The 24,428-nt window shown below is 45.1% G+C and overlaps 1 protein-coding gene and 1 long non-coding RNA gene across 9 annotated transcripts in view; one reads left to right on the top strand and one right to left on the bottom strand.

Moving 5' to 3' along the window:
• The window catches only part of LOC143268912 (uncharacterized), a 184,297-nt gene extending 173,601 nt beyond the window's left edge, over positions 1–10,696 (top strand). The window contains exon 2 of the long non-coding RNA XR_013045126.1: positions 8,351–10,696. This is a non-coding gene — a long non-coding RNA (uncharacterized LOC143268912). The remainder of the gene's footprint in view (positions 1–8,350) is intronic.
• Positions 10,697–11,683: 987 nt separating this feature from the next.
• Rmnd1 (required for meiotic nuclear division 1 homolog) overlaps positions 11,684–24,428 on the bottom strand; it is a 31,119-nt gene continuing 18,374 nt past the window's right edge. For 4 of the 8 annotated variants that reach the window (XM_006978092.4, XM_076552821.1, XM_006978093.4 and 1 more), the window contains 6 exons: positions 24,135–24,241; positions 22,514–22,578; positions 21,038–21,114; positions 18,615–18,735; positions 12,585–12,701; positions 11,684–12,097 (listed from right to left, as the gene is read on the bottom strand). In XM_006978092.4, coding sequence (XP_006978154.1) covers positions 12,065–12,097; positions 12,585–12,701; positions 18,615–18,735; positions 21,038–21,114; positions 22,514–22,578; positions 24,135–24,241 — 520 coding nt within the window. In that variant the 3' untranslated portion in view covers positions 11,684–12,064. Of the gene's footprint in view, positions 12,098–12,584; positions 12,702–18,614; positions 18,736–21,037; positions 21,115–22,513; positions 22,579–22,603; positions 23,864–24,134; positions 24,242–24,428 lie in introns of those variants that run through there. The other 4 variants (XR_013045123.1, XM_076552822.1, XR_013045124.1 and 1 more) reach the window with 4 other exon arrangements.

Below are 24,428 nucleotides of genomic sequence, written 5' to 3' on the forward strand. Positions count from 1 at the left end.
CCGTGGATACCTGCCTTGAACTTTTGTAGACTTTGATCAGCTAGATGAACGACTTGTGGAGTCCTTATATGTTTGCCTCCACAAACAAATTCTGACCCTGACCTAGGGCACTATGGGGCCACGGCGGCTTGCCTGGTTGATTGGAGTGATGGGTCTGTTTCCTTTTAGTAAGTGACTGAAATGCATCTGATTTGTTGTGTAGAGAGTCATGATTAAGATCCTTAGATTCTTCGTTCTTTTAAATTGTGCTTGTGGAGTCATCTGTTAAGGTGGACTGATCAAAGAACATCCTTGTGTTTTCTGAGACAGAGTCTCAAAAGTTACACAGCTTTTGGCTCGCCTGGACCTTACCACAATCGTCCCTCTTCCCCTGCAATGCTAGGATTATAGGGGTGCACCACATATCGCCTGTCTTTGAGTCTTAAGAATAGTTTGCCAGGACTTGGTGTAGTTGTGCAGGAACAAACCAGTGGTAAGCTCTCTATCATTCCTAAAGCGTTTGGTGAGGGCATGTGTCCTTGAGCCTTCAGAAGCTGCTGCCACCAGTGTGCTGTCTAGAGCATCCTTGTCTCCTTAGAAGAAGTTGCTGCTCAGACTAGAACCTGACTGTTTTGCTGCTAGTTCTCAAGGCACAGGCAGGCCTGCTAGACTTGTGTGGAGTGTGCAGCTTATTTTGGTTTTCAGTCCTCATCAGGGGTTGGTAGGTAGCTTTAGAGGCTGTGTGGGCTCTGCTTTCTCCCAGCTTGTCTAAGTGGATCCAGCCTTTGTATGGAGAGGCTGGGAGAAACAGCAGCCCTTGCAGAGAAGGGCTAGTGTAGCTCAGGGCAGTGCTAAGGGCACCTGTCACACCTCTGATTCACAGAAGAGTAACACCTGCTCCACGTTGAATAAGCAGTCAATTTTATTACTGATTAGTTTTGGGACTTTGAAAATAAATCTAGCAAATTGGGAATTCAAAGAAAACAGTGCTGACAATCTGAGTGGATCCCCCCCCCCATGAGTAAATATCCCGTGAAGTTTTGTATTGATGAGAGATTTGGTTTGTGTTCTGAGGTACAGCCGTAAAAGTAGGCATTTATTTGTATGTTTTGAAGAGGATAGTTCCAATGTGACATTGACAGTGGACAAAGTAATAGTTCTGAACTTATCCTTTAACCCCCATAGTTTCAGTGAAAGGTGTGAGCTGTGTGTGCTCAGGTTGAAGGTGGAATTTCCTTTAAACATTGGTGAGAAAGTTAACAGGAAGAGCTTGGTCATAAATGTGATCAGAATCCAATGCTCTTTCACTATAGATTATGAAGGATGTCCTGGTGTTCTGAGACAGGGTCTTACCGTAGTCCTGAATGGCGGAGAACTCATGTAGACCAGGCTGGGCTTGAACTCACATATCCATCTGCCTCCGCCTCCTGAGTGCTAAGATTATAAGGCATTTGCCAGCATGCCTGCCTCATACCCTCTGTTACATAATAAGCTTACCGTGTAAGTAAGAAAAGATGTATTTTAGCCCACTGTGTCACATCCCTGTAATCTCAGCTGTCAGGAGGTTGAGGCAGCAGGATTGCTGTGAGTTTGAGGCCAGTCAGTGTTACAGAGTGAGACCCAATCTTAAAACAAAACCCCAGCAAACCCCATAAACAAAACAGATGAAAACCCAATTTATTTTGAAGACTCGTATTTATTTCATTGGCTGTATCATAAGAGTTTTCATGACTGGTTGTTACTTAGGTCACAGTCCCTAGAGATGAATTCCCTGTGCTTCAGTGAGCTGCTGTGGTCAAGGACATGCAAATCTGTGAGAATTCACTAACTGATGCTAATGAAGCCTTTTAAAAATACCGTGTGCATAGGCATGTGGGTGTGTGTTGTAGCCCGGGAGTGGAGGTCAGAGGAATACTTTGTGTCCCTCCACATTTACGTGGGTTCTGGGGATCAAACTCAAGTCTTTAGGCTTGCACAGCAGACCCTGACCTGCTGAGCCACATTTTAAATTGAGTGTGTGTGTTGCTTGTATGTGCTCACTGAAGTCTGAGGGGTCAAATCCCTGGAGCTGAAGTTAGGTAGTACTTAGCCACTTGCTGTGGGTGCTGAGAACTGAGTTGTCCTTTGCGAGAGCAGCCTATGCTCTTACCTGAGCCATCTTTCCACCCCTTTTGGTTACTTTTTAAGAAGGCTCTCATGTGCCCATGCCATGTTCCCTGGAATTTTGAATTCTCCTGCCTTTATTTTCCCAGTGCCAGAATTAAAGGTGTATGTACCTGTAAAACTGATTGGACTGTTTTACATTTATTTCATAATCCCAAACAAAGTTGGGCTCACAGTATGAGGAAACACTGGTTTTGTCGTTCTGCTATAGCCAGCCCACCATTAAGACCATAAGGCATATATGTATGTCACATAGTTTTTGTGGGTCACAGGTGTCAGGCAGTGGTGGAGCTGAGAGGCTCTGTGTCAGGGTCTTTGAGGATTTCAGTCAAGTTACTGTGGCTTCCAGGGTGGTTCACTGCCGGCCAGTAGTGTTGGCCGCAGCCCCCAGTTCTTCATTGGATTCCTAAGTGTCCTTACGGCAGGCATGGATGGCTTCCCCAGAGCAGGTGGTCCTCCACGGTGAAGGAAGGAGCAGCCGTGCACCGGCACTTGTACTGCCTTCTAGAGGCAGTGCCCGGCACAGGTCACCTAGTCCGACGATAGGCGGGAAGTAATCTCCTCTTCCTCACTGGCCAGTCAGTAGCTGGCTCAGTTGAGCGGTTTTCCAGTTCCTAGAGGAGTTAGGATGGAATCAGACCTCACTAAAGTCCATCTGTGAGTAACTGACTAAGTCAGTTTTTCTTCCCTCTAAGGGTATCTACTTTCTCTGCTCAGCCTTAACTGTGAAAGGAGGCTCAGAGAAGTTAAGGAATTATCTGGCCTAAGGCCTGATTCAGTCTTTGAAAACTAATATTTTCCCTGACCTTTATCATGAATAATTTGTTTGCTGATGAGAAAATTGGTAATTGCTTTTTAATCTTTTTTAAGGAAGTTACTGTGTAGATCTGTTGTCTAGTCTTCCAGTTTGCAGGCCTCTGATATGTTTAGCTGTGTGTGTGTGTGTGTGCACATGTGTGTGTGTGTGTGTATTTTAAAAGGACTTCTGCATAGTCCTTTTTAGTCATTTATGTGTATGTGTGTGTTTGCCTGAGTTTATGTGCAGTACATGGGTGTCCCGTGCTTCTGTAGGCCAGAAGGCGGCATTGGATTGGGTGCTGGGACCTTGCACCACTGAGCCATCCCTCCTGTCCCTGTAGATACTAAAGAAGGCTTTATTTTTAATTATATAGGTATGTGTTAGTTACTTTCCTGTTGCTGTGCTACCATACCATGACCAGAACCCACTTAGGAAGTTTATTTTGGTGTATGGTCCCGAGGTCGAGTCCCTGATGTCAGGAGACGCGTGGCCGAAGGAGGAGAACAGGAGGCTGAGAGGTCACATCTCAGCCTCACATAGAAGCAGGGAAAAGAGCTGAAGGGGAGGGAGGCTGCAAACTCAAAGTCTGTCCCCATGATGCATTTAGCAAGATCTATCTTGAAGGATTCCAAAGTTTCCCCAACAGCACCACCAGTGTGACCAACTATTGAATTAATAGGCTGTGGGGAACAACACCACAGTATGTGTGTTTGGGTGTGCCCTCATGTGCAGGTGCCCTCAGTCTAGAAGAGAGAGATGAAATGTGAAGAAAGCTACAGTATTTTATGCTGTGAAATTATTTGTACTGGGGATTGAATCTAGTGCTGTGTGCGTGCGCTGAACTAAGTCCCTAGTCCTTTTACTTTTCATTTTGAGATGGGGTCTTGCTAAATTGCTCAGGTTGGCCTTCAGCTTGGCATGTACAGCCCCAGTCTCAGGTAGCTGGGATTACATTACATGATTTAGGTTACCATCCCAGCTTTATGTGCTGTGAAATTTTCATGGAAACCTTTTTTGAAAATTATTATTATTATTATTATTATTATTATCATTATTATTTTGGTTTTTTGAGACAGGGTTTCTCTGTAGTTTTGCGCCTTTCCTGGAACTCACTTTGTAGACCAGGCTGGCCTCGAACTCATAGAGATCCGCCTGGCTCTGCCTCCCAAGTGCTGGGATTAAAGGCATGCACCACCACCGCCCAGCTTGCTTGCTTGCTTGCTTGCTTGCTTGCTTGCTTGCTTGCTTGCTTGCTTGCTTCCTTCCTTCCTTCCTTCCTTCCTTCCTTCCTTCCTTCCTTCCTTCCTTCCTTCCATCCATCCATCCATCCATCCATCCATCCATCCATGGAAACTTTTTGAGACAATGTCTCATCATGTAACTCTTGCTATCTCTGCCTCCCATGTGCTGAGATTAAAGGAGTGGACCACATGCCATTGGAAATCTTAGACTAGTGTAAATAATAGATAGGACAACATAGGTTATTTTATACTTGTACTATTATAGGTGGAGAATGACAAGCTCTTTTCTTTTTTTTTTTTTTTTTAAAAAGATTTATTTATTTATTATGTATACAGTGTTCTGCCTGCATATATGGCTGCAGGCCAGAAGAGGGCACCAGATCTCATTACAGATGGCTGTGAGCCACCATGTGGTTGCTGGGTATTGAACTCAGGACCTTTGGAAGAGCAGCCAGTACTCTTAACCGCTGAGCCATCTCTCCAGCCCGACAAGCTTTTTTCTTAAAACATTTTGCTTAACCCCCCCCCCCCTTTTATAATGAGATGGTCTCACTTGGTAGCCTAGGCTGGTCTGGGACTTCCTGTATGGTCTTATCCTTGTTCTGGAGTATTGGGATTGCTGTTATGAACTATCTTACCTTGCAACCTTTGTGGTTCCTGTTCCCACGTACTAGACCATTGTGATATGGTTCCGGGGGTCTGAGCAGGCATTGGTTGCCAGAGATAACCTTGAACTTTGAAACTGCTGACCCTGCTTCCATCTCCCAGGTGCCTGGGTTACAGGTTGTGCACCACCACCACTCCCAGTTTATAGTGTGCTAGAGATCTAACCCAGGGCTTCCTCTGTGCTAGACAAACGCCCCTACCTGTTGGTTACATTGTTGTATATGTTTTTATTTTTTAACCTTTACCCCACTGTAAGCTTGAGTAGTTGTGAGCTGCTGGTGCTTATGTGCTTACTTTGTGCAGTGGATTTGTAGTTGAAGGGTTAAGGCTAAGGGGCTTGATGATTTTTCTCACTAGCACTGCATGGAAAAGTGATTGTTGTAGAAAGCATCTAGGTACAGGGGTAGGGGTGTGTGTGTGTGTGTGTGTGTGTGTGTGAGAGAGAGAGAGAGAGAGAGAGAGAGAGAGAGAGAGAGAGAGAGAGAGAGAGAGAGAGAGAGAGAAAGAGAATATGAATGAATCTTTGGCCTGCTCTTAAAGGTACAGTGGGGAGGGACACAAAGAGATAATGTAATATACATTTGTTTCCACTCTACAGATGAAGTTGGTATAGAAACTGACTCTGGAGTTTTGGAGAGGAAATGTACAAAAAGTAGTTTTAGTTGGGTGACATCTACCTCGAATTGTTTTCTTTGATTGGTGGTAAGTTGCCATCGTAAATTACTCGTTCATCTAGAATGTCCATTTCTCTAGATCTGCGTGGTCCAGTCTAGTAGCTAAGTCACACCTGGTACAGGTGCCAGCACAGAGAGCAGAGAGCATTTCTACCGCAGCAGAATTCCTCCCGGACGGTGCTGCTGTGAGGTCGTGTCTCGCTTACCTGAGTGTGTGTTACCTGTGTTAGTTGGGAATGGAACAAAGGAGCTGTTGGGAGGAGCTGTGGCTGATGCTGATGAACAGCGGAGCCAGTATTGTGTATCATGGTTGAGAAGATAGGCTTTGGGCTGGGAGGTGACTCGTGGGTAAAGTGCTGTGCAATTGTGAGGACTTGTGGAGCCCCAGCACCACCTCAGAGTTGTAGCTGGTGCGTCACAGCCTCGCCAGCCTCGCCAGCCACAATAAAGCGGCGGCGGCGGTCTCAAAAATAAGGTGAAGGGTTGGTCAGATGGCTCGGCACGTAAAGGTGCCCGCTGAGCAGGCCGAGTCCAGTTCCTGGAGCCCAAGTAGAGGTGGGAAAAGATAACTGGCCCCACAAAGTTGTCTGACCTCCTCTACACGTATGCTGTTACGTGGCATGCGCGTGCGTGCATCCCCCCCCACCCCCACACACAATAGAATGGTGGTGACAGCTCCCAACCTCAGGCTTCTAGTACGCGGACACAGGGACACAGGAAAGATCTGGTCTGGAGTTGTATTACATCTAACACATTGTGTGATCTCTTAACCTTCGTTTTTATTAGGGTTGTGTAAAATAAGTTAGTGCAATGTAGAGGGTTCTTACCTAGCATAGAATCTCAGTAAATGATGGTGTTCATTAATACACTTCTGAAATGGATGACTTCTATGTGAATAACTTCAAATTATATATACAATAAAGTTGATTTTCTTTCCATGTGCGGTCCTGTTAATTTCAGCTCTATATGTATAACTGCCAAGGATTCAGGACAGGTCTATCACATCAAGTCTCCATTGGTTTTCTCTGTTACAGATTTACCCTCTTCCCACCCCTAACCCTGTTGGCTGTATTGCAGTTTTAAATTTTCCAGCATTTTATGTAAATAGAATCATAAAAATTGTAGCCATTTAAGAGTGCGTGCTTTAATTTGACTAAAGTGAGATACACATCCAAGTTAGAACTGAATTTGGGGGGGGGTGGTCTCATGTACCTTAGGCTAGTCTCAAACTTATAACCTTTAACTTTAAAACAAAGATTTATTTTTATTGTGTGTATAAATGTTTCCTTGTATGTATGTACACCCAGAGTGTACTTGTGCCCAGAGGCCAGAAGAGGGTGTCATATTCCCTGGAACTGGAGCTAGAGACTTGTGAGCTGCCTTGTGGGTGCTAAGAACTGAATCTGGGTCCTTTCAAAGAGCAGCAAATGTTAACCCTGGATCCATCTCTCCTGCTTCATTGAGCTTCTGTTAGCTCTGCTTCACTTTTCAAGTGTTGGGACTAAATGCTTATAAAACCTTTATGTAGGCCTGGAGAGATGGCTCAGAGGTTAAGGGCACTGGCTGCCCTTCCAGAGGTCCTGAGTTAAAATTCCCAGTGACCACATGGTGGCTCACAACCATCTAAAATGAGATCTGGTGCCCTCTTCTGGCATGCTGACATACATGCAGGCAGAACACTGCATAATAAACCTTAAAAAAACAAAAACTGCCACACTGAATAGTTCAAAAAAAATTTTTTTTTAATTATCTTTCTGAACCCAGAGACTTAACCCAGAGTAAAAGTCCATTGCTGCTGGCCAAGAGGAAGATAAAGGGAGAGGAGCGGCCCTACACGTGGACAGAGGACCCTGTCCACTCCTCCAGGGTTTTGGCACCAAGATAATAGGTTTTCTGGATCACGATAATAGGTTTTTTTGACACACTAAGTCAGATCAAGCCGAATTGAAAAAGTAAAAAAAGAAGCTGGGTGGTGGTGGTGGTGGTGGTGACGCCTTTAATCCCAGCACTCAGGAGGCAGAGGCATCTCTTGAGTTTTAGGCCACCCTGGTCTACAGAGTGAGATCCAGGATAGGCTCCGAAGCTACACAGAGAAACCCTGTCTTGAACTGCCCCTCCCCCTTCCCAATTAAAAGAACAGGTTTATTTGAGCAAAGCAACTTCCAGGTGAGTTCTCCAGCTCCAGAGATGGAGGCAGGAGAAGTCACGAGCCCATACTAAAGCAGGGAGGTTATACTGCTTGTAGGCCAGGGGTGATGATGTGTCCACCACAAGCTGGGTTTGTGCCCAAGTGTGGTCAAAAGCTGGACTGCTTGGGTGGGACTTGGGCTGCTGGCAACTTCAGGGGAGAAGCTACCAATACCCGCCAAGAATGCAGAACTGGGCTTTTTGGTGCCTTCCCTTTGTTCAGAGATTCTATGAGAGGTCAGTTTGGAGAGAGACAGGACTGGGGCTTTCAGTGTCAAGCAGGAGTGAGCTGGAGGTGCCAACCAAACAGGTTTATTGATGTGCACGAATGTGTGGCTTGTGTGTGTGTATGTGCACCATGTGTGCATGGTGCCCTTCAGGGTCAGAAGAGCATTGGGTGTTTGGATTTGAAGTTGGGTCCTCTGCATGAGCAACAAGTGCTTTTTAACTGCTGGGCTCTTTTTCCAATCCTGTAGATTTAAACTGTATGTGTATGAGAGTCTTGCATGCATGTATATATGTGCTGTGGGATGGTCTGTATGTCAAATGCTCTGATTGGCCAATAAATAAAACACTGATTGGCCAGTGGCCAGGTAGGAAGTATAGGAGGGACTAACAGAGGAGAATTGAGAAACAGAAAGGTGGGAGGAGGCACTGCCAGCCGCCACCATGACAAGCAGCATGTGAAGACAGCGGTAAGCCACGAGCCATATGGCAAGGTACAGATTTATAGAAATGGATGAATTTAAGATATAAGAACAGATAGCAAGAAGCCTGCCACGGCCATACAGTTTGTAAGCAATATGAGTCTCTGTGTTTACTTGGTTGGGTCTGAGCAGCTGTGGGATTGGTGGGTGACAGAGATTTGTCCTGACTGTGGGCAAGGCAGGAAAACTCTAGCTACATATATGTGTACCACAAGTGTGCCTGGTGCCCCAAATCAGAACTGGAGTTGTGGATGGTTCTGAACTGATTTGCAGGTGCTTGGAACTTGCAGCAAGTGCTCTTAACTGCTGAGGCATCTCTTTAGGCCCCTGTGGGACCCCCATCCCCCTTTGAGACAGGGTCTGATAGCCCGGGCTGGCCTAGAGTTTACTTTGTAGCCTAGGATAATCTTGAACTATCTCTACTTCCCAAGTGCTGGGATTATAGTGTGGACCACCATGCCCCCACTAAAGTACTATTCTAGTTACTCAAGTCCCATTTGACTCAGGATTTTGTTATTTTTTCAAGACAGGGTCTTACTATGTAGCTTTGGCTGTCCTGGAACTCATTGTGTAGACCAGGCTGGCCTCAAACAGATCCAGCTGCCTCTGCCTCCAGAGTGCAGGGATTGAAGGTGTATGTCACTAAGCCTGGCAACGACTCGGTTTTTTTTCTCCTCGAGACGGTTTCTCCATGTAGCTTTGGCACATTTCCTGGAACTCACTGTAGCCCAGGCTGGCCTGGAACTCAGAGATCCACCTGGCTCTGCCTCCTGAGTGCTGGGATTAAAGGCTTGCGCCACCACTGCCCGGCTGACTCAAGGGTTTTAAATGATGAAATTCATAAGGAAAATCGCCATGTTTTCAACTTAGTTGTTTGTCTTGTTTTCTAAGACTCTTCTTGTAGCTCAAGCTGGTCTTCAACTTATGAAGAAGACAGAATGACTTGAGCGTTTGCCTCCATCTGAGTGCAGAGATTCCAGGCATTAGGACAGGGCTGTTTGAGGTGGTGCTGTTGCTTGTACTAAGCAAGCACTCTGCACTGCCTTATCCTCAGCCCCACAATCGATGTTTTGACTTTCAAGTCACCTTGAGGATGCAGATGCGCTCTAGTCTGATTCTCCTGAGTGAGCTGCAGTTCCCAGTTGGTAACATCCACTAACTGGCACTGTTGGGAACTCTGGTGTTTGGCAGGTGAGATAAATTAAATGCATTTCATTCATATTTTCCACTTGCAGCTTTTTTTGGGGTGGTGGTGGTGGTGGTTTTGAGCACCACAGTAAACTGAGAAGAATCTGTACTTCCTCTGGCTGATGTTTTTGTGACAACAGCCCCTGGTGGCAGAAGAGGCAGCAGTTGGGGCTCCATAGCACTGCAGCACAGCTGTGAGATGAAAGGTAGCTTTTCACCCAGCATCAGTGCCTGAGGTCTGAAGATGGGTGGGTCAGTTCTTGCCAAACTTAAACATACTCGGTCAGAAAGTGGCTGCTCCGGGAAACGTTCACTTTCAGGAAGACCCAGGATGGTGGGTCATGCTATGCAAAGAGGGTCACAAGGGGATTGTTAGAGGATTCTAACAAGCTTAAATGGGAGCCATCAGGTGCCTGATTGTCTTGTGGTGCCTAGAAGTAAAGCTCTGGGTGACCAGAACCCAGCACACATGACTTTAGTTCAAGATCAGCCCTGGGGCAGGAGTGGTAGATCTGAATGGGAGTACTTGGCTAATTTTTCTTAGTTTGTGCCCTCTAGAAGCCTTTAGTTGATAAACACCAGCCAGCCCAATATTAAAAACATGGTTACTGTATAAGCAAATCCCAAGTCTCTTGTATGGAAGCAAAGTTAAAAGTTTTAAATCTCTCCTGTTCCAAGTTGTTTTAAAATTCAAACGGTGACATCTAAGTCTGCAGTCAACTTTGAGTTCCTGTCCCTAAAGCAGATGACTTCGTGGTTTCCTCCTGCCTTCAGTGCCGGTAAGTTTTGCAGAGCAGGGGCGGCTCTTAGCTGCACCATGGTATCTTGGAGTTGAGAGTAATATATAAGAATTTGGAATACTGCTGAGCTGGACGAAGAGTGGCCATTGGAGTAGGTATACCATGCTGTGAGGTTGCCAAGTGCAACACCGGGGCAAGGCATGACTACGGAATGTAATACCTTAGTAAGTGTCCACCGTGATCCATTGAAATACAGGAGAAGTATTCAACCTGCATTATTCCTTTCTTTGGCTACTGCTTTTGTATTACATTTTCCCCATAAAACTTTATCCAATAAACATTTGTGAAGAAACTGTTTTTGTTTTGTTTTGTTTTGTGTGACATTTATAATTTTTTCAGAGCTATCAGGCAACATAGTTTTACTAGTGTAATGAAATTGCACTTGTCATCCACTGGAACTTGGTTTTTTAAGATGTATTTATTATGTATGTGTACAATGTTCTGCATGCCAGAAGAGGGCATCAGATTTCATGATAGATGGTTGTGAGCTACCATGTGATTGCTGGGAATTGAACTCAGGACCTCTGGAAGAGCAGTCAGTGCTCTCAACCTCTGAGCCATCTCTCCAGCCCCGACATGGCATCTCTTAACAGAGGTAGTAATCTTAATGGCCTTGGCTCAAAAAGGCTATACTAACCAGTTTGTCCTTTCATGTGGTTTAAGAAGCAGACCAACTAGCGTGGCTGAGATGCTACTGTTTGTGAAGTCATGGCAGGCTCGTGACAGCAGGTTTATGAACTCTCCATGCTACCTGCTCCTTGGAAAATTTGGAGTACCCTTGGGGACAGACAGGGATCTCAGCTGGGACACAGCTCCTACATCTTTGCAGTGGGCCCAAAAGAAAGCCCAGGTACTCGGCAGTAGTAGCAGACACTGCATCAGCAAGGTACTAGTGAACTTGTGTTGTCTGGGTACACAGGTAACCAAGGAACAAGTGAACATTCCATTCTAGTGCAAAGTAATACTGGGTGAGCACACGTGTGAAAAGTGTGATCTTGGTAGACTAGAGAGGGGGAGGGCAGAGCTATGCCTGAAAAGGCCATGAAGGTAAGTATCTTCCAAGTTCTTTTTTTTTTTTTTTTTTTTTAAATTTTATGTGTTTGTGGTGTGGGTAGTGCATTGAGTCATGCACATAATAAAGTGTGTCTGTAGGAAGATTGGCTTTCTTGATGTTATAGGACAAAGGGCTGATTGAGATGCAGTGTGCCTATGAACAAATTAGGCCACTAAAACTGATGAAACAGTTTCCTTTTGAACTTTCAGGATGTTGACCCAAACATCATATTCATAATTTTTATTTGGGCAACAAAAGGTCATTATGACATTTGTTTTATTTTGAGATAGTCCTGCTGTGTTACAGTCGGCTTCAAACTTGGGGCAGTCCTCTGCCTCGGCTTTCCAAGTGCTGAGATTGGTGTGCAACACCACAGTCGGCTCCCCTCAGCTGGGTTTCCTGTGCAGTGCAAGGCTGGAACGCATCTGCCTGCTTCAGCTTTCAGAGTGCTGGGATTACAGGTGTGTGTCCCATGCCCACTGACAGTTGATTTAAAGCGTTCAATACCTATTGCGTAAGAATTCACCAGAAGTGAATGCTGATTTTTTTTTCAGTTGTAGAACTTGAATTATCTCTTCCAGTAATGTTCTTCTCATTTTCACAAGATCAGAAAAACACTCTTCCCAGCTCAAACATTACCTTAGGAGAATAAAGAAGTTAGAGTTACTAATTTCATGCTGAAACACCTGAATTTCATTCCCTAAGAAAAGAAGGGTTTTTCTGAGGCTCACAAATCCCTGGTGGTTCTACCTGGTGTCAAGTTGACAGAACTCACCACCACAGCAGCTAAGGTGACTTCCAAGACTGCTGTGATGAGAAGTGTCCCTGGAAGAAGCACTGCATTTCTCATGTACTGTGCGTGATAAGTTCACAGCTAAACTAGTAAATGCCTCTTTAGTCAGTGCATCTTTTTGTTTGTTTTTTGAGACAGTGTTTTCTCTCTGTAGCTTTGCACCTTTCCTGGAACTCGCTTTGGAGACCAGGCTGGCTTTGAACTCAGAGATCCGCCTGCCTCTGCCTCCCGAGTGCTGGGATTAAAGGCGTGCACCACCACCGCCTGGCCTAGTCAGTGCATCTTAACTAGTTATTTGAGACTGCGTCTCTGGACTAGAACCCAGCTGCTGACCTCAATGGTGATGAGGATGACGATCATCCACTCCAGGCGGAGTGCCCTCTTCTCATTCAGGTGATTCCGCATCAGGTCTGTTAGTTCCATGCAGTGTTGAAGTTTTTCATTCATGACCTGCAAGAAAAATATCAGCATCATGCATTTATTTTTAAAGAACACAAATTTAGATATAGTTTATTAAATTCTTGCTGTTCAGTCCTCAAAGACAACTAGCCATTAGCAAGCGGTGGTTAGTGACTCCATCTACAAAATGGCAGCGCAGTTTTGCTTACTGTGTGTTTGTGAACGTACATGTGTGCAGGTGCCTGTGGGGGGGCAGAAGGTTCAAGAACCACTCAGGCTCATGTCAAGCATTTGTGAGCTACATGGCTGCTGGGACCTTGACTCTGGCACTAATTCAGAAAGCACGCAAACCACCAAAGCCATCTCTTCAGCCCTCAGCTATTCTGTAACCTCGTGTGGCCTGCAGTCTTCCACCTCCGAGTTCTGGTGTTCTACGATCACCACATCTCTCTATGCAAGTCTGGGGACTGAATTTAGGGTTTCATGCTTGATAGGCAAACACTACCAAATTAGTTATCATCCCCGGTCCCTTTGTATTGCAGTTTCAATTTTTTTTTTCTTTTTGGTATACTGATCCTTGTAAGAATGATGGAGCTTTTAAACCTTTTTTTTTTTTTTTCAAGACAAGTTTCTCTGTGTAGTTTTGGTGCCTGTCCTAGATCTCGTTCTGTAGACCAGGCTGGCCTCAAACTCGCAGAGATCCACCTGCCTCTGCTTCCCGAGTGCTAGGATTAAAGGCATGCGCCACCAACGCCCGGCTTTTTACTTTTTTCTTCTTTCATTTTGTGTGCATTGCTGTTTTGAGCTGCCGTGTGGGTACTGGGATTTGAACCGGGGTCCTCCGGAAGAGTAGCCAATGCACTTAACTGCTGAGCCATCTCTCCAGCCCTAAACCTTTTCTTTAAAAAAAAAAAAAAATATATATATATATATATATATATATATATTTGTGCATTGGTGTTTTGCCTGCATGTATATCTGTGTGAAGGTGTTGGATTCCCTAGAACTGGAGTTAGACAGACACTTGTAAGCTGGCATGTTGGGTGCTGGAAATTGAACCCGGGTACTCTGTAAGAGCAGCCAGTGTAAGTGCTCTTAATTGCTGAGCCATCTTTCCAACCCCTGATGGAAGTTTAAAATATAGGGTTTCCTAGCATTTTGTTAGGGGAACTGGAAACTTTATTAAGCATGTGGCACGGACTACTTGGCACAGGGGCCATGCTAATCCCCAGTTCTATGTGAGCTGAAGTGAGCAAAGGTACCTTTCTCCTGAAATGCATAGTGCGTGTAACCTGAAACTTACCACTAGATGGCACCACTACTAGCCGAACTGGCAGAGGCTCTGGGCTATGACACTTTGGACAAACTGGTTGGCGTGGGGATGTGGATGGGTGTCACACAAAAGAGAATCTGATTTTAAAACCTGGACGAGAGGACTAGGTAGTTACACACCTATTTAGTACTTTACATTCCTCTGAAAGCTGTAAAGTTGGAGGACACAGTTGGTGCAGGTTTGGCCAGGATGAGAAGGAGTATAGGTATGGACTGAAACAACATGTCATACGCAGGGTCCTTCTACACAGCATTCAACTGCTTTACTAGTGGACAGCACACACAACTTCCCGGATGATAGGTCCACCTTGTAGTTTCTAACTGGAAATGTCTGGGGCACGTTGTTTGTTCTCTGTCTACTGACTGCTTCGTCTTGACCTCTAATGTGTCCATCTTTAAGCTTGCTTCTCTTCAAACTGTGGACAGACCTCCATTTCAGCTGTGACCACAGAACAGAGAACACGTTCTCTCCTAACAGTTGCTCACAATGAACAAAACAAAACAAAAAACCCAAAATAATCTGTGCAGTGTTAAGTCTCCTGGGGGCCAGAGAGGTCTCAGCAGTAGTAAGAGTGCTTATTGCTCCTGCAAAGGACAACCTAGGCCTTCCCTGGTATTCATGTCAGGCAGCTCACAACTGCCTGTAACTCCAGTTCTAGGGGTTCTGATACCCTCTTCTGGACTCGGGGGACCTGCATGCATGTATTGCAGGAAGTTCACAGAGACTTAAATCTTAAGGAACTTTCTTGTAGAGAATGGTGGTGAATTACCATTGAATCTCAGTACCTGAGATGTCTTGAGTTCAAGGCCAGCCAGAGCTACTTAGATTCTTTTAAAGATAAGTCTCCTGATTAAAATACATTTTCTTGGTTCAAAGCTGGTTTAACCTAAGCACTTGGCACAGGCCAAAGCAGTTTCAAAATCAGGAGACTATAATTTGTTGCCTTTTGAAATCTAATTGCCTGTTTATCTACAAATACAGATGTCATGGAGTTTACACACTAGTGGGGAGTAACAGTTGGTTTAGGGGATGCCTAAGAATGTCAGTGTGGAGGGCCTGAGGTCACCGGGGAGACACACAAAGGGAAATGTGGCTAGTGCTTGTGGTGCAGACAGCCCTGAGCTCATGGCTGTTTCCTAATCAAGTTCATTAAGCTTGAGCGGAAACATGCTGGTTCCAAGCAGGAAAGAAGCCTACATCCTGGTGACAGTCATCACATCTCATCGTAACGATACACTCAAAATCTGCACATGGAGAGAGACCTCAAAAGAGGGAAATTGGAATATTTAAAAATTTCTCACAATAAATACAGCTGCACCCAAAAAAATACGAGGCTTATTTTCAAATCAATGGAGACAATTTACATAACACACCCATTCTAAGCATCAGATTTTAACAAACATCATCTATGAAACTACATTTCTGCTACCACAGTTCACTTTGAAGTGTGTTACCCCCACCCGCCAACCACCATACTCCCTAGTCTTAAGAGAATCAGTGTTGTACTCTTCTTTTGAGACAGGGTTTCATGTAGCCCAGGCTGGCTTCTAACTCACTATGTAGCCAAGGATGACCTTGAATTCCTGATTCCCTCTCCATAAATGCTGGGATTACAGGCAAGCACCACCGCTCCCAGTGTATAGATGATGGACATAGAACTCAGGGTTCATCCATGCATTCCAGAAAGTTCTTCACCAACTAACCTATATCTTCAGCATCTGAAGTAGTTTGTCTTCACCCTGGAGGGTATTTGTCTTTCCAGAATTTATTTTTTTAGGTTTATTTATTTTATGCACATGAATATGTGCCTACTGACTGTGTGGAAATTATTGACAGGTATGTGGTACCATGTAGGTGCTGAATCATTAACTGGTAGTGTGAGGATGATGTAGGTCACCGTTCACAAAGTAGCCTTCTAAAACAAACTTTTCTCAAAACCATTCTGACAGGTGACTTCTAAGATACCATCTAGATGTTTCTGACCTGCTGCTCACTGTTGTTACCTCCTCTTGGAGTATGGGTGGGCATCTGACTTAAACAGAGTAGTGCAGAAAAGACGGTTACCTAGGACTGTAATTAGGCTGTAAGATACTGCCTCCTGTTTTGCTGACTCTAGGACTCTCTCACCATGTGTGTGATAGTAGATACTCTCACAGAAGCCTCTGTGGTGAGGAACTGAGACCTTAGTCCAAAGCCTCGAGGGACTGAATCTAGCAACCACATGGACAGGAAGTGGATCCAGAGATGTCTGCAGCCTTGAGAGAGACCCTCACCCATAAAACTAGGAGAAAGAGCTGCTTTAAGCGGCTAGTTTTGGAGAAATTTACCGCACAGCAGCGGTTAGCCAATGCTAGCCCTGGAGAGCCTCATTTGCATAGACCTTTAGCATCCCCTCATATCCCTGTCTTCAGCCTGTGCATCAGGAAAGCCAATCTTCCTTCCTGTGTTGTGTCCAGACAACCTGGGCTACCGAATGTCTCACATCTGGTTATCAAACTACACTGAGTCTCCTGGAGCAACTCTGCCGACCCCACTCACCAGTCCTCCCAAGCCAGCTAGGGTGACGTGGCCTGGGATGGCTGTCTTTGCCTGAAATTTGGCAAGTATCTCCATCCCTGGATTATAGAAGACGCAAAGGAACTCCAAGATGAGTGACAAATCACAGACACCTTTGATGGGATGATTATGCAAAGGACAAGTGTCTGGGTTGGAGAAACGGATATAGTCTAGAACTGCATAGCAGCCAATGAATTGAGAGGTTTTTTTAAAATTATGTAATTTACATGATGGGACATAAGGTGACTGGGAAGTGATTGGAAGTAATGGAAAGAGTGTAGACCAGGAACAACTAAACACACTGTTCTGGGCAACAGAAGAAAGGAGGACTTTAGAGGCTGTTTGAGAGGATGAAAGTGGGAAACAAAGGAACTCGGAGGCTGGTAAGATGGCTCAGTGGGTAGAGGCGCTTGCTGCTAAGCCTAAGTTTCATCCCCAGCACCCACCCGGTGGAAGGAAAGACCCGGGTCCTAACAGTTGTCCTCTGACTTCCTCATGCGTACCACAGTACCCACAACCCCCTACCTCCCACAGAGTAAGTGTAAACCAGCCCTGTGCCTGGCCATTAGAAACAGACCCCCCTGGGCAGAACACAGTGCGCGGTGGCTCCGCTGGTAAGGTGCTTCTGATACAAGCATGAGGGCCCGGTTTCCGATCACTAGCACCCACATAAAAAGTCCAGGCACAGGGCCTACAAGATGGCTCAGCAGGTAAAGCCACTTGCCACTAACCCTGCCCACCCGAGTTCAAACACCACAACCTAAGTGGTGGAGGGAGAAATCAGGTTTCCTAATCCACAAGCACACTGGCATATATGCACACACAAATAAGCAGACATAATTAAAAATAAATGGGCACAGAAGCAAATGCCCATAATCCCAGAGCTGGGGAGGAGGGAAGAGGAGGATCCTTGAGGCCTCTGCTGGCCAGCAGTCTGAATGAACCAGTGAGGTCCAGTGCGAGAGCCTGTTTGAAGCCTGATGGAGGGGGGGGAGAGCTGACTTAACAGTGAGGGGTACTTGCTGCTCTTCCAGGGGACCAGTTCAGAGTGTGGTTCCCAGCAACCACACTGGGAGGCTTCAATCAACTGCCTGTTAGTCTAACTCCAAAGGATCTACAGCCGCCTTCTACACACATGTACCCCTTGAATACACATAGACATAGAGATAAATAGCAATCTTTTTTATAAAGGTGGACAGCTGTAGAGGATGGCCGAAGTCACACTTGAGCCCCCACATGTACGTGCACATCTACATGTGTATATACATATGAACACAAGGATATACTACGCACATTACATGTAATACAAAGATAAACATGTTTACTACTTGGAAGGCTGAGGCAGGAGGATTCCCAAGTTCAAGGCCAGCCTGAGCAATGTAGTGAGACTTCCACCTCAAAAACAAGGAAACATTAAAACAAAGAACATGGGAATCTTAGAACTGAACCTTTGACCCAGAAAGCTGAGAAGTGGAGCCAAACGCAGTGGCTCATGTTTGTGATCCCGGGACTAGGGCTAAGGCCAGAGCATCACTGGGAGTTTGAGGCCAGCCTACAATGTGATACTTTGTATCTAAAAACTCCTCTTATAACAATTTGAGGCCAGCATGGGCTATAGTGTGATACTTTGTATCTAAAACTACCTCTTCTAACCATTATACTCTATACCTTCCTTCAGGTGGTCATGGCTGAAACAGTATCTCTAGTTCACACTGCTCTTGAGCTCAAAAGCAATCCTCCTGTCTCAGTCTCCTGAGAAAAAAACTGTAAACCGACTGCAGTGAGGACAAGAGGCATAAGTGGGAATCTGAGGAGACATGACCAGAAGTCAAATAGTATTTCTCCAAATGCAATTAAACAGACCTGGCTGAAAATTTCAGCAATAAAATTATAGCAGAGAATCTCTGTCTGTCTCTCTTGTCTCTCCCGTTTTTCCAGACAGGGTTTCTCTTTGTAGTCCTGGCTGTCTTTGAACTCAGAGATCCACCTGCCTCTGCCTCCCAAGTGCTGGGATTAAAGGCGTGCGCACCACCACTGCTCTGGATGTCTTTTTCTCTTTAAAAAGACATACATACCTTAACTCTTCGAGTGATGCTGAGAAATTGGCAGGTCTTATCATAAAGCTCCTCCAGGTTTGCTCTGTCCCAGTAGAAGTCAGGAGTCATCAAGAAATCTGAACTCAAGTTTATACGGTGCCTTAAATCAGAAAGTAGTTTAGCTTTTTATTTATGGTAAAATAAAAACCAGTTCCTATTATATTCCCTATTTTTATGGTGCAATTTGAGAATAGTTTTAAGTGTCCCTCTTCGGAAAATACTTGAGAAGTGTACACCCCCCACCCCCGACACACACACACCTGTGCACCCTCTAAAGGAAAGCCAGGAAGAAAAGGTAAGGATGGTAGACCTTCCTGTTCTGATCCCGGAAGCTCTCCCTTCCTGGCTCTGGGCTCACTGGCCACTTTCAGATTCCTCTATAACCTTCCAGCCACTGTGCAAACACAAGACAGGCAGCAGCATGCAGTCTCTTCAACAGGGCTGCGCGGGCTAGCCTGGCCAGAACTGACTATGTAGCTCAGGCTAGCTTGGCTTTGGGTAAGCCTTAGTGTCTAGAGTACTAAGACTTCAAAGGGGTGTGCCGCCACACTGGTGCTCTCTTAGTTTCACTCATATTTTGGTATCAGAAGTGTGAGCTTACTTTAAAAATATTTAATTTAATGGAAATTCATGTTGCATAGTAAAATACAAACAGCTGTTTAACTCTAAGATGTATGTTGGAGAGGAAAGCAGAAACACAGTGGTCAGCTTGGTTAGCCTACCAACCAATGCAAAATCCTTTACTCCTTAATGACAGGACAGGCACGTGAACACGTTCATAGGACTACCTGTACATTTCTCCGTGAACAGACTTGTGTATATGCACAGGTCAAGACAAATACAAATATTTTTACTATGCAAATGAAATAATACCACATATATAATTTACAACTTGATTTTTGTTTTGTTTTGTTTTTGTATTTCAACAAGATCTCACTGTTACCTTGGCTGATCTGGAACTCAGTGCATACACTAGCCTGATCTTATAATCACAAAGACTTGCTTCTGTCCATCTCCACAGCAATGGCATTAAAGGCATGCACCATATCTTGTAATTTTTTTTTTAAGACAAGGTCTCAGCCAGGTGTACTGGGCACACCTTTAATCCCAGCGCTTGGGAGGCAGAGGCTGGCGGAGCTGAGTTCAAGGCCAGTCTGGTCTACAGAGCAAGTTCCAGAACAGCTAGGGCTACACAGAGCAGCTCTGTCTTGGAAAAGAATAAAATTAAATAAAGACAAGGTCTCATGTAGTGTACCCTGGCCTCAAACTCCTTGACTAGCTTGAGAATCACCTTGAACTTCTGATTCTCTTATTCCCACGGTTTCCTGTAGTGCCGGGGATCAAAGCCAGGCCTTGTGCATGTGAAGCGGACACTACCAACTGAGCTACACCTGCAGCCCCATGACTTCACTTCTCACCTAACACCCTTAGCTATGAGTCTTCACAGATCACTACATCTCTTTAAAAAAAAAAAGTTTGATTTTATGTGCACATGTGTCTGTATGTACATGGAGTAAGTCTCCAGGTTCAGGAAGAAAATTAAAAAACAAAACAACTTTAAACTATTGAGAGTGTGTGGCAAAGCATGTAGCTGTCAGAGGACAGCTTTGTGGTTCGCCTGTCTCTCCAGTCCTTTACTTGGGGTTGCCAGGCCTGCTCAACAGCAAGCGAGCCAGCCACCTGCTGGCCCATTACTTCCTTTGTAGTAACAGACACACTTCCACTGTAGAGACGAAAACGGGGGAAGGAAAGTCAGGGTTTTAGAAACTACTCTCAAGTGAAATTCATTTAGTCCGAACTTTTGAGTTTGGGTATTACAATTTATGGGTTCTGCCTGTATTAGCTAGAAAATAGGGGAAAACAATCTCCCCTACTTCTCAGGGAACACCAGTCTGTTGCTGGATGCTCTCAGGAATGTGAACGAGCATCCCTGCCGCCTGGGAAACACAGGCACTGAAAGCCTGGACCACTCTTCTGCGGGCTGATCTAAGGTGGTGAGAAGACATCTGAGGAAACTGGATGACTGGCCCAGTGAGACAACCGCAACCAGGCCTCGTCACTCCACAAAGATGGGAACTCACCAGTGAGGAGACAGGCTCCTCCTCATCTGGACCACTGTCCAATGTCAGACTCAGTAAATTAGGGGAAAACTTCCCGGAACAATGACACCCAGTAACTAAGTATACAAAGTCACACTCCGCCTTGTGTGCACTGCCCTGTTTTCCTGGGGGTCGTGTGACATGTGACATGTTTAATGAAGAGGAGCTTTGCTCTCTGTATTCATCTGATTTCCTGACAGTCCTAATGGAGTCTTCCTGTTTCTCATGGGGAAGAGTTTTTACTGCTTAGAGTTAAATGGATTGTCTTAAAGGAAATCCTTCATTTACAAGAGGACATTTTACCTGAGGGCAAAGAGCTCACCCATTTTCTGCATAACTTCTTTATGAGACAGTCTGACCTTCTTCCCAGCTTTTAGTGCCTGTTTGTAAGGAAAATAAAAACAGGAAACATATACAATGGGCCTTTGTCTGTAGGGTCTCCATAGTGGCTCCAATGAACCCCATTCAGAAAATACTAAAAACTGCACCTTTATCGATCAGGTACACTCTTTTTGTTTGTTATTCTACACACATCACAGCAAACATTGACATTTTAGGCCAAGACGACCTGCAGAGATTTTGGTACCCTGGGCAGGAAGAAGTCTTGTAACAGTCAATCCTCCTGACAGACACTGGGGAGCACTGCATGTACATCTTTCTAATAAGTGTTAGGTCTATGTAGCAAGTTCTCAAGGAACACTTCATTTTATCTAAATGAACGATTTAGATAACTTGCCCATTGGAATGTCCTAACTCATATCAAGAGTTCAGAATTTTACACTCAGGCTTTCCTTCCCTTCTGCTACAGTCTGGTTCCTAAATGGCCCATATAGGTTGTCCGTCCAAGGCTTCATCCTCAGCTTGCGTTATTGGAAGGTGGGTAAAACCTTTAGAGGTACAGTCTTCTGGGAAGAAGTTAGGCTACTTCTTACATGGCCTTGAAGGGGCTGCTGGGACCCTGGCCCTTTTCCCACCTGGCTGCCGTGAGGTGAGCAGCTTGCCCCACCACGGGCTTCCTGCCACAAGGTGCTGCCTCCCAAGGCCTAAACCAATGCACCCGACCAGCTGCACAAGCTGGGCAAATAAGCCTTTCCTACTAAAACACTGGTTACCCCAGGCTTATGTTTACGTATGAGAAATCCAATTAACGTATCCTTTTCATTCTTTTCGATGATAAACATTCCTTTTGCTCATTTTAAAGAGATTTGTTTTTATTTTATGTGTATGAGTGCTTGCCTGCATGTTGGTTTTGGCATCACATGAGTGACTAATACCAGAGAACACCAGAAGCGAGTATTGGATCCCCTGGAACTGGAGTTATAAGCAGTTGTGAACTGCCATGTGGGTGCTGGGAACCAAACCCAGGTCATCTGCAAGTGCTCTTAATCACATATCCATCTCTGCAGTCCAGACCCATCCCTCCCCAAGAATAATGAGTCATATTATTCTGTTATAGTAAAGACCTAGGACCCTGTGAATGCTGGACGATCACACCGCCACTGGGCCACACCCAGCACGGTTTGCCTTTCCCTGAGTCACACTGCAAACACTGCACTCGGCACAGTCATCTCAAGTCTTCAACGTGGGCTTCCTTAGCTGACTTCATCCTTTTCTGTGTAACTGAATGTGCTTCCACGACAGCTTCTGCAGCTTTTCCAGTTATCAGTACTTTATAGTCAACTGTGCGTATCATCATGTTGAGCAATTGGTACTCTCCCTGCAAGAAGCCAATTCTTGATAAAAAAAAAAAAAAAAAAAGCATAGAGCTGATCTAATTACCTCTGGAATTGACTGAATAGACTCAATAAATTTGTCCAGCGTTGCTTCCCAAATAGCCAGTTTCACTGGGAAAAGAAGGAAGAGGGAACGTTTCTTTATCATCATGGGCACCTACACAGAATGCAGAACGGTATGGCGCCTCTGTTGCCACTTCCTAACTAAGAAGCAGATGTACAGCTGGGCATGGTGGTGCATACCTGTAACCCTAGCACTGAGGAGTCGGAGGCTGATTTGGGACATAAAAAAGATGTTTTCACTTTCTAAGTATGACCCAGAGACAAGAAGGGAATGTCACATGAAATTGTATTTATTCAATTAATTACTTTATTTATTTAGTTGTTATTATTATTTTTTTCTTTTGAGACAGTTTCTCTGTGTAGCCCTGGCTGTCCTTGAACTCATAGAGTGCGGGAGTTACAAGTGTGCACCACCACCACCACCTGGGCTCAGTTAATTATTTTTGAGACAGGTTCTCACTTTTCGGCCCCAGCCAGCCTAGAACTTGCTATGTAGACCAGGCTGGCCTTGAACTCACAGAGATCCACCTGCCTTTGCCACCTGGGTGCTCAGATTAAAGGTATGTGCCAGTCTGGCCCAACAATGGAATTTTTAATAATTCCAATACAAAAACAACAGAAAAAGCCAAAGTACTAAAACTTCAAAAATAAAGAAGATAAAAATAGTGGTGAATAAAAGGGAAGTAGACTTCAGCTTTCTGAGTCTGTTGGCAGAACACAGGTTATCTCCTATTCCAGACTTTTGCTCACATCTCAGGAACCCAGATCACACCTAGCCACTATAAGTAGTGTTGTAGATGAGGCAGGGGTGAGACTTCCATTGCCTTTCCTATCCTCCTCAGGACTGAGCAAATCAGAGTAACCTGAGAGGCTTCCCACAGGGTACGTACGTCCTGTCCCCGCAGCCTGATGCACAGCAGGATAAAGGAAACCCTTACGGAGCACCTATGCTTTTACCAGGGGCTGTGATCTCAGTGCTGTGACTCGCTCCCGGTCACACAGGGCTGGGCTATCTCTGGATTAGAGGCTACAGAGTAGAGCAGTCATGGAGAAGAGAGAGCAAAGGCCGTGCTAGTAATGTGAAGTCCATTTCAGAGAAGTGAAGCTTCATCAATACAGTTCACAAGGCAGGAACAACCAGTGGATGATATAGTTCATACATTTTCTTTTCTTTTTTTTTTTTTTTAAGATTTATTTATTATGTATACAGTATTCTGCCTGCAGGCCAGAAGAGGGCACCAGATCTCATTACAGATGGTTGTGAGCCACCATGTGGTTGCTGGGAATTGAACTCAGGACCTCTGGAAGAGCAGTCAGTGCCATCTCTCCAGCCCTAGTTTATACATTTTCAAAGAGAAAAAAGAATATTAAGGCTGTACTGAGTGTTATGAAAACAATCCGAAATCATAACCCAATTTCCTCCTGCCCCCGTGGTTTTTCAAGACAGGGTTTTTCTGTGCAACCTTGGCTGTCCTAGAACTCAGGTCTGCCTGCCTCCCCAAGTGCTAGGATTAAAGTCGTGCGCCCCCCACCACCCAGCTATCATGACCCGATGTTTAATAAAGCTATGCAATATGCCCTCTGCACAAAGCAGAGTCACTGACCTGAGAGGCACAGAGCGTTGGAGAAAGCAAATTTCTCTAGAATGGAGTCATCCATGTCCAGCCCCGAGTTTAGCCTGATCTCCCCTCGGTGCAGCTTGGACTGCCCCCTGTGAAAAGAAGAGGAAAAGTTGTCCCTCCGACTTTAAAAGACGCCACTCGACAACTGATTGCATTTTATAAACGCTCTCCTACTCTTCCATCTGAGTAACTCCATTCCGAGGAACTAACCCACAAAAATAACCGGATAAAGCTTGTGTACCATGAACATTTCTACTGTATTTTGGGGACACAGTG

Source organism: Peromyscus maniculatus, chromosome 16 (assembly GCF_049852395.1).
Source record: "Peromyscus maniculatus bairdii isolate BWxNUB_F1_BW_parent chromosome 16, HU_Pman_BW_mat_3.1, whole genome shotgun sequence".
Taxonomy (NCBI): Eukaryota; Metazoa; Chordata; class Mammalia; order Rodentia; family Cricetidae; genus Peromyscus; species Peromyscus maniculatus.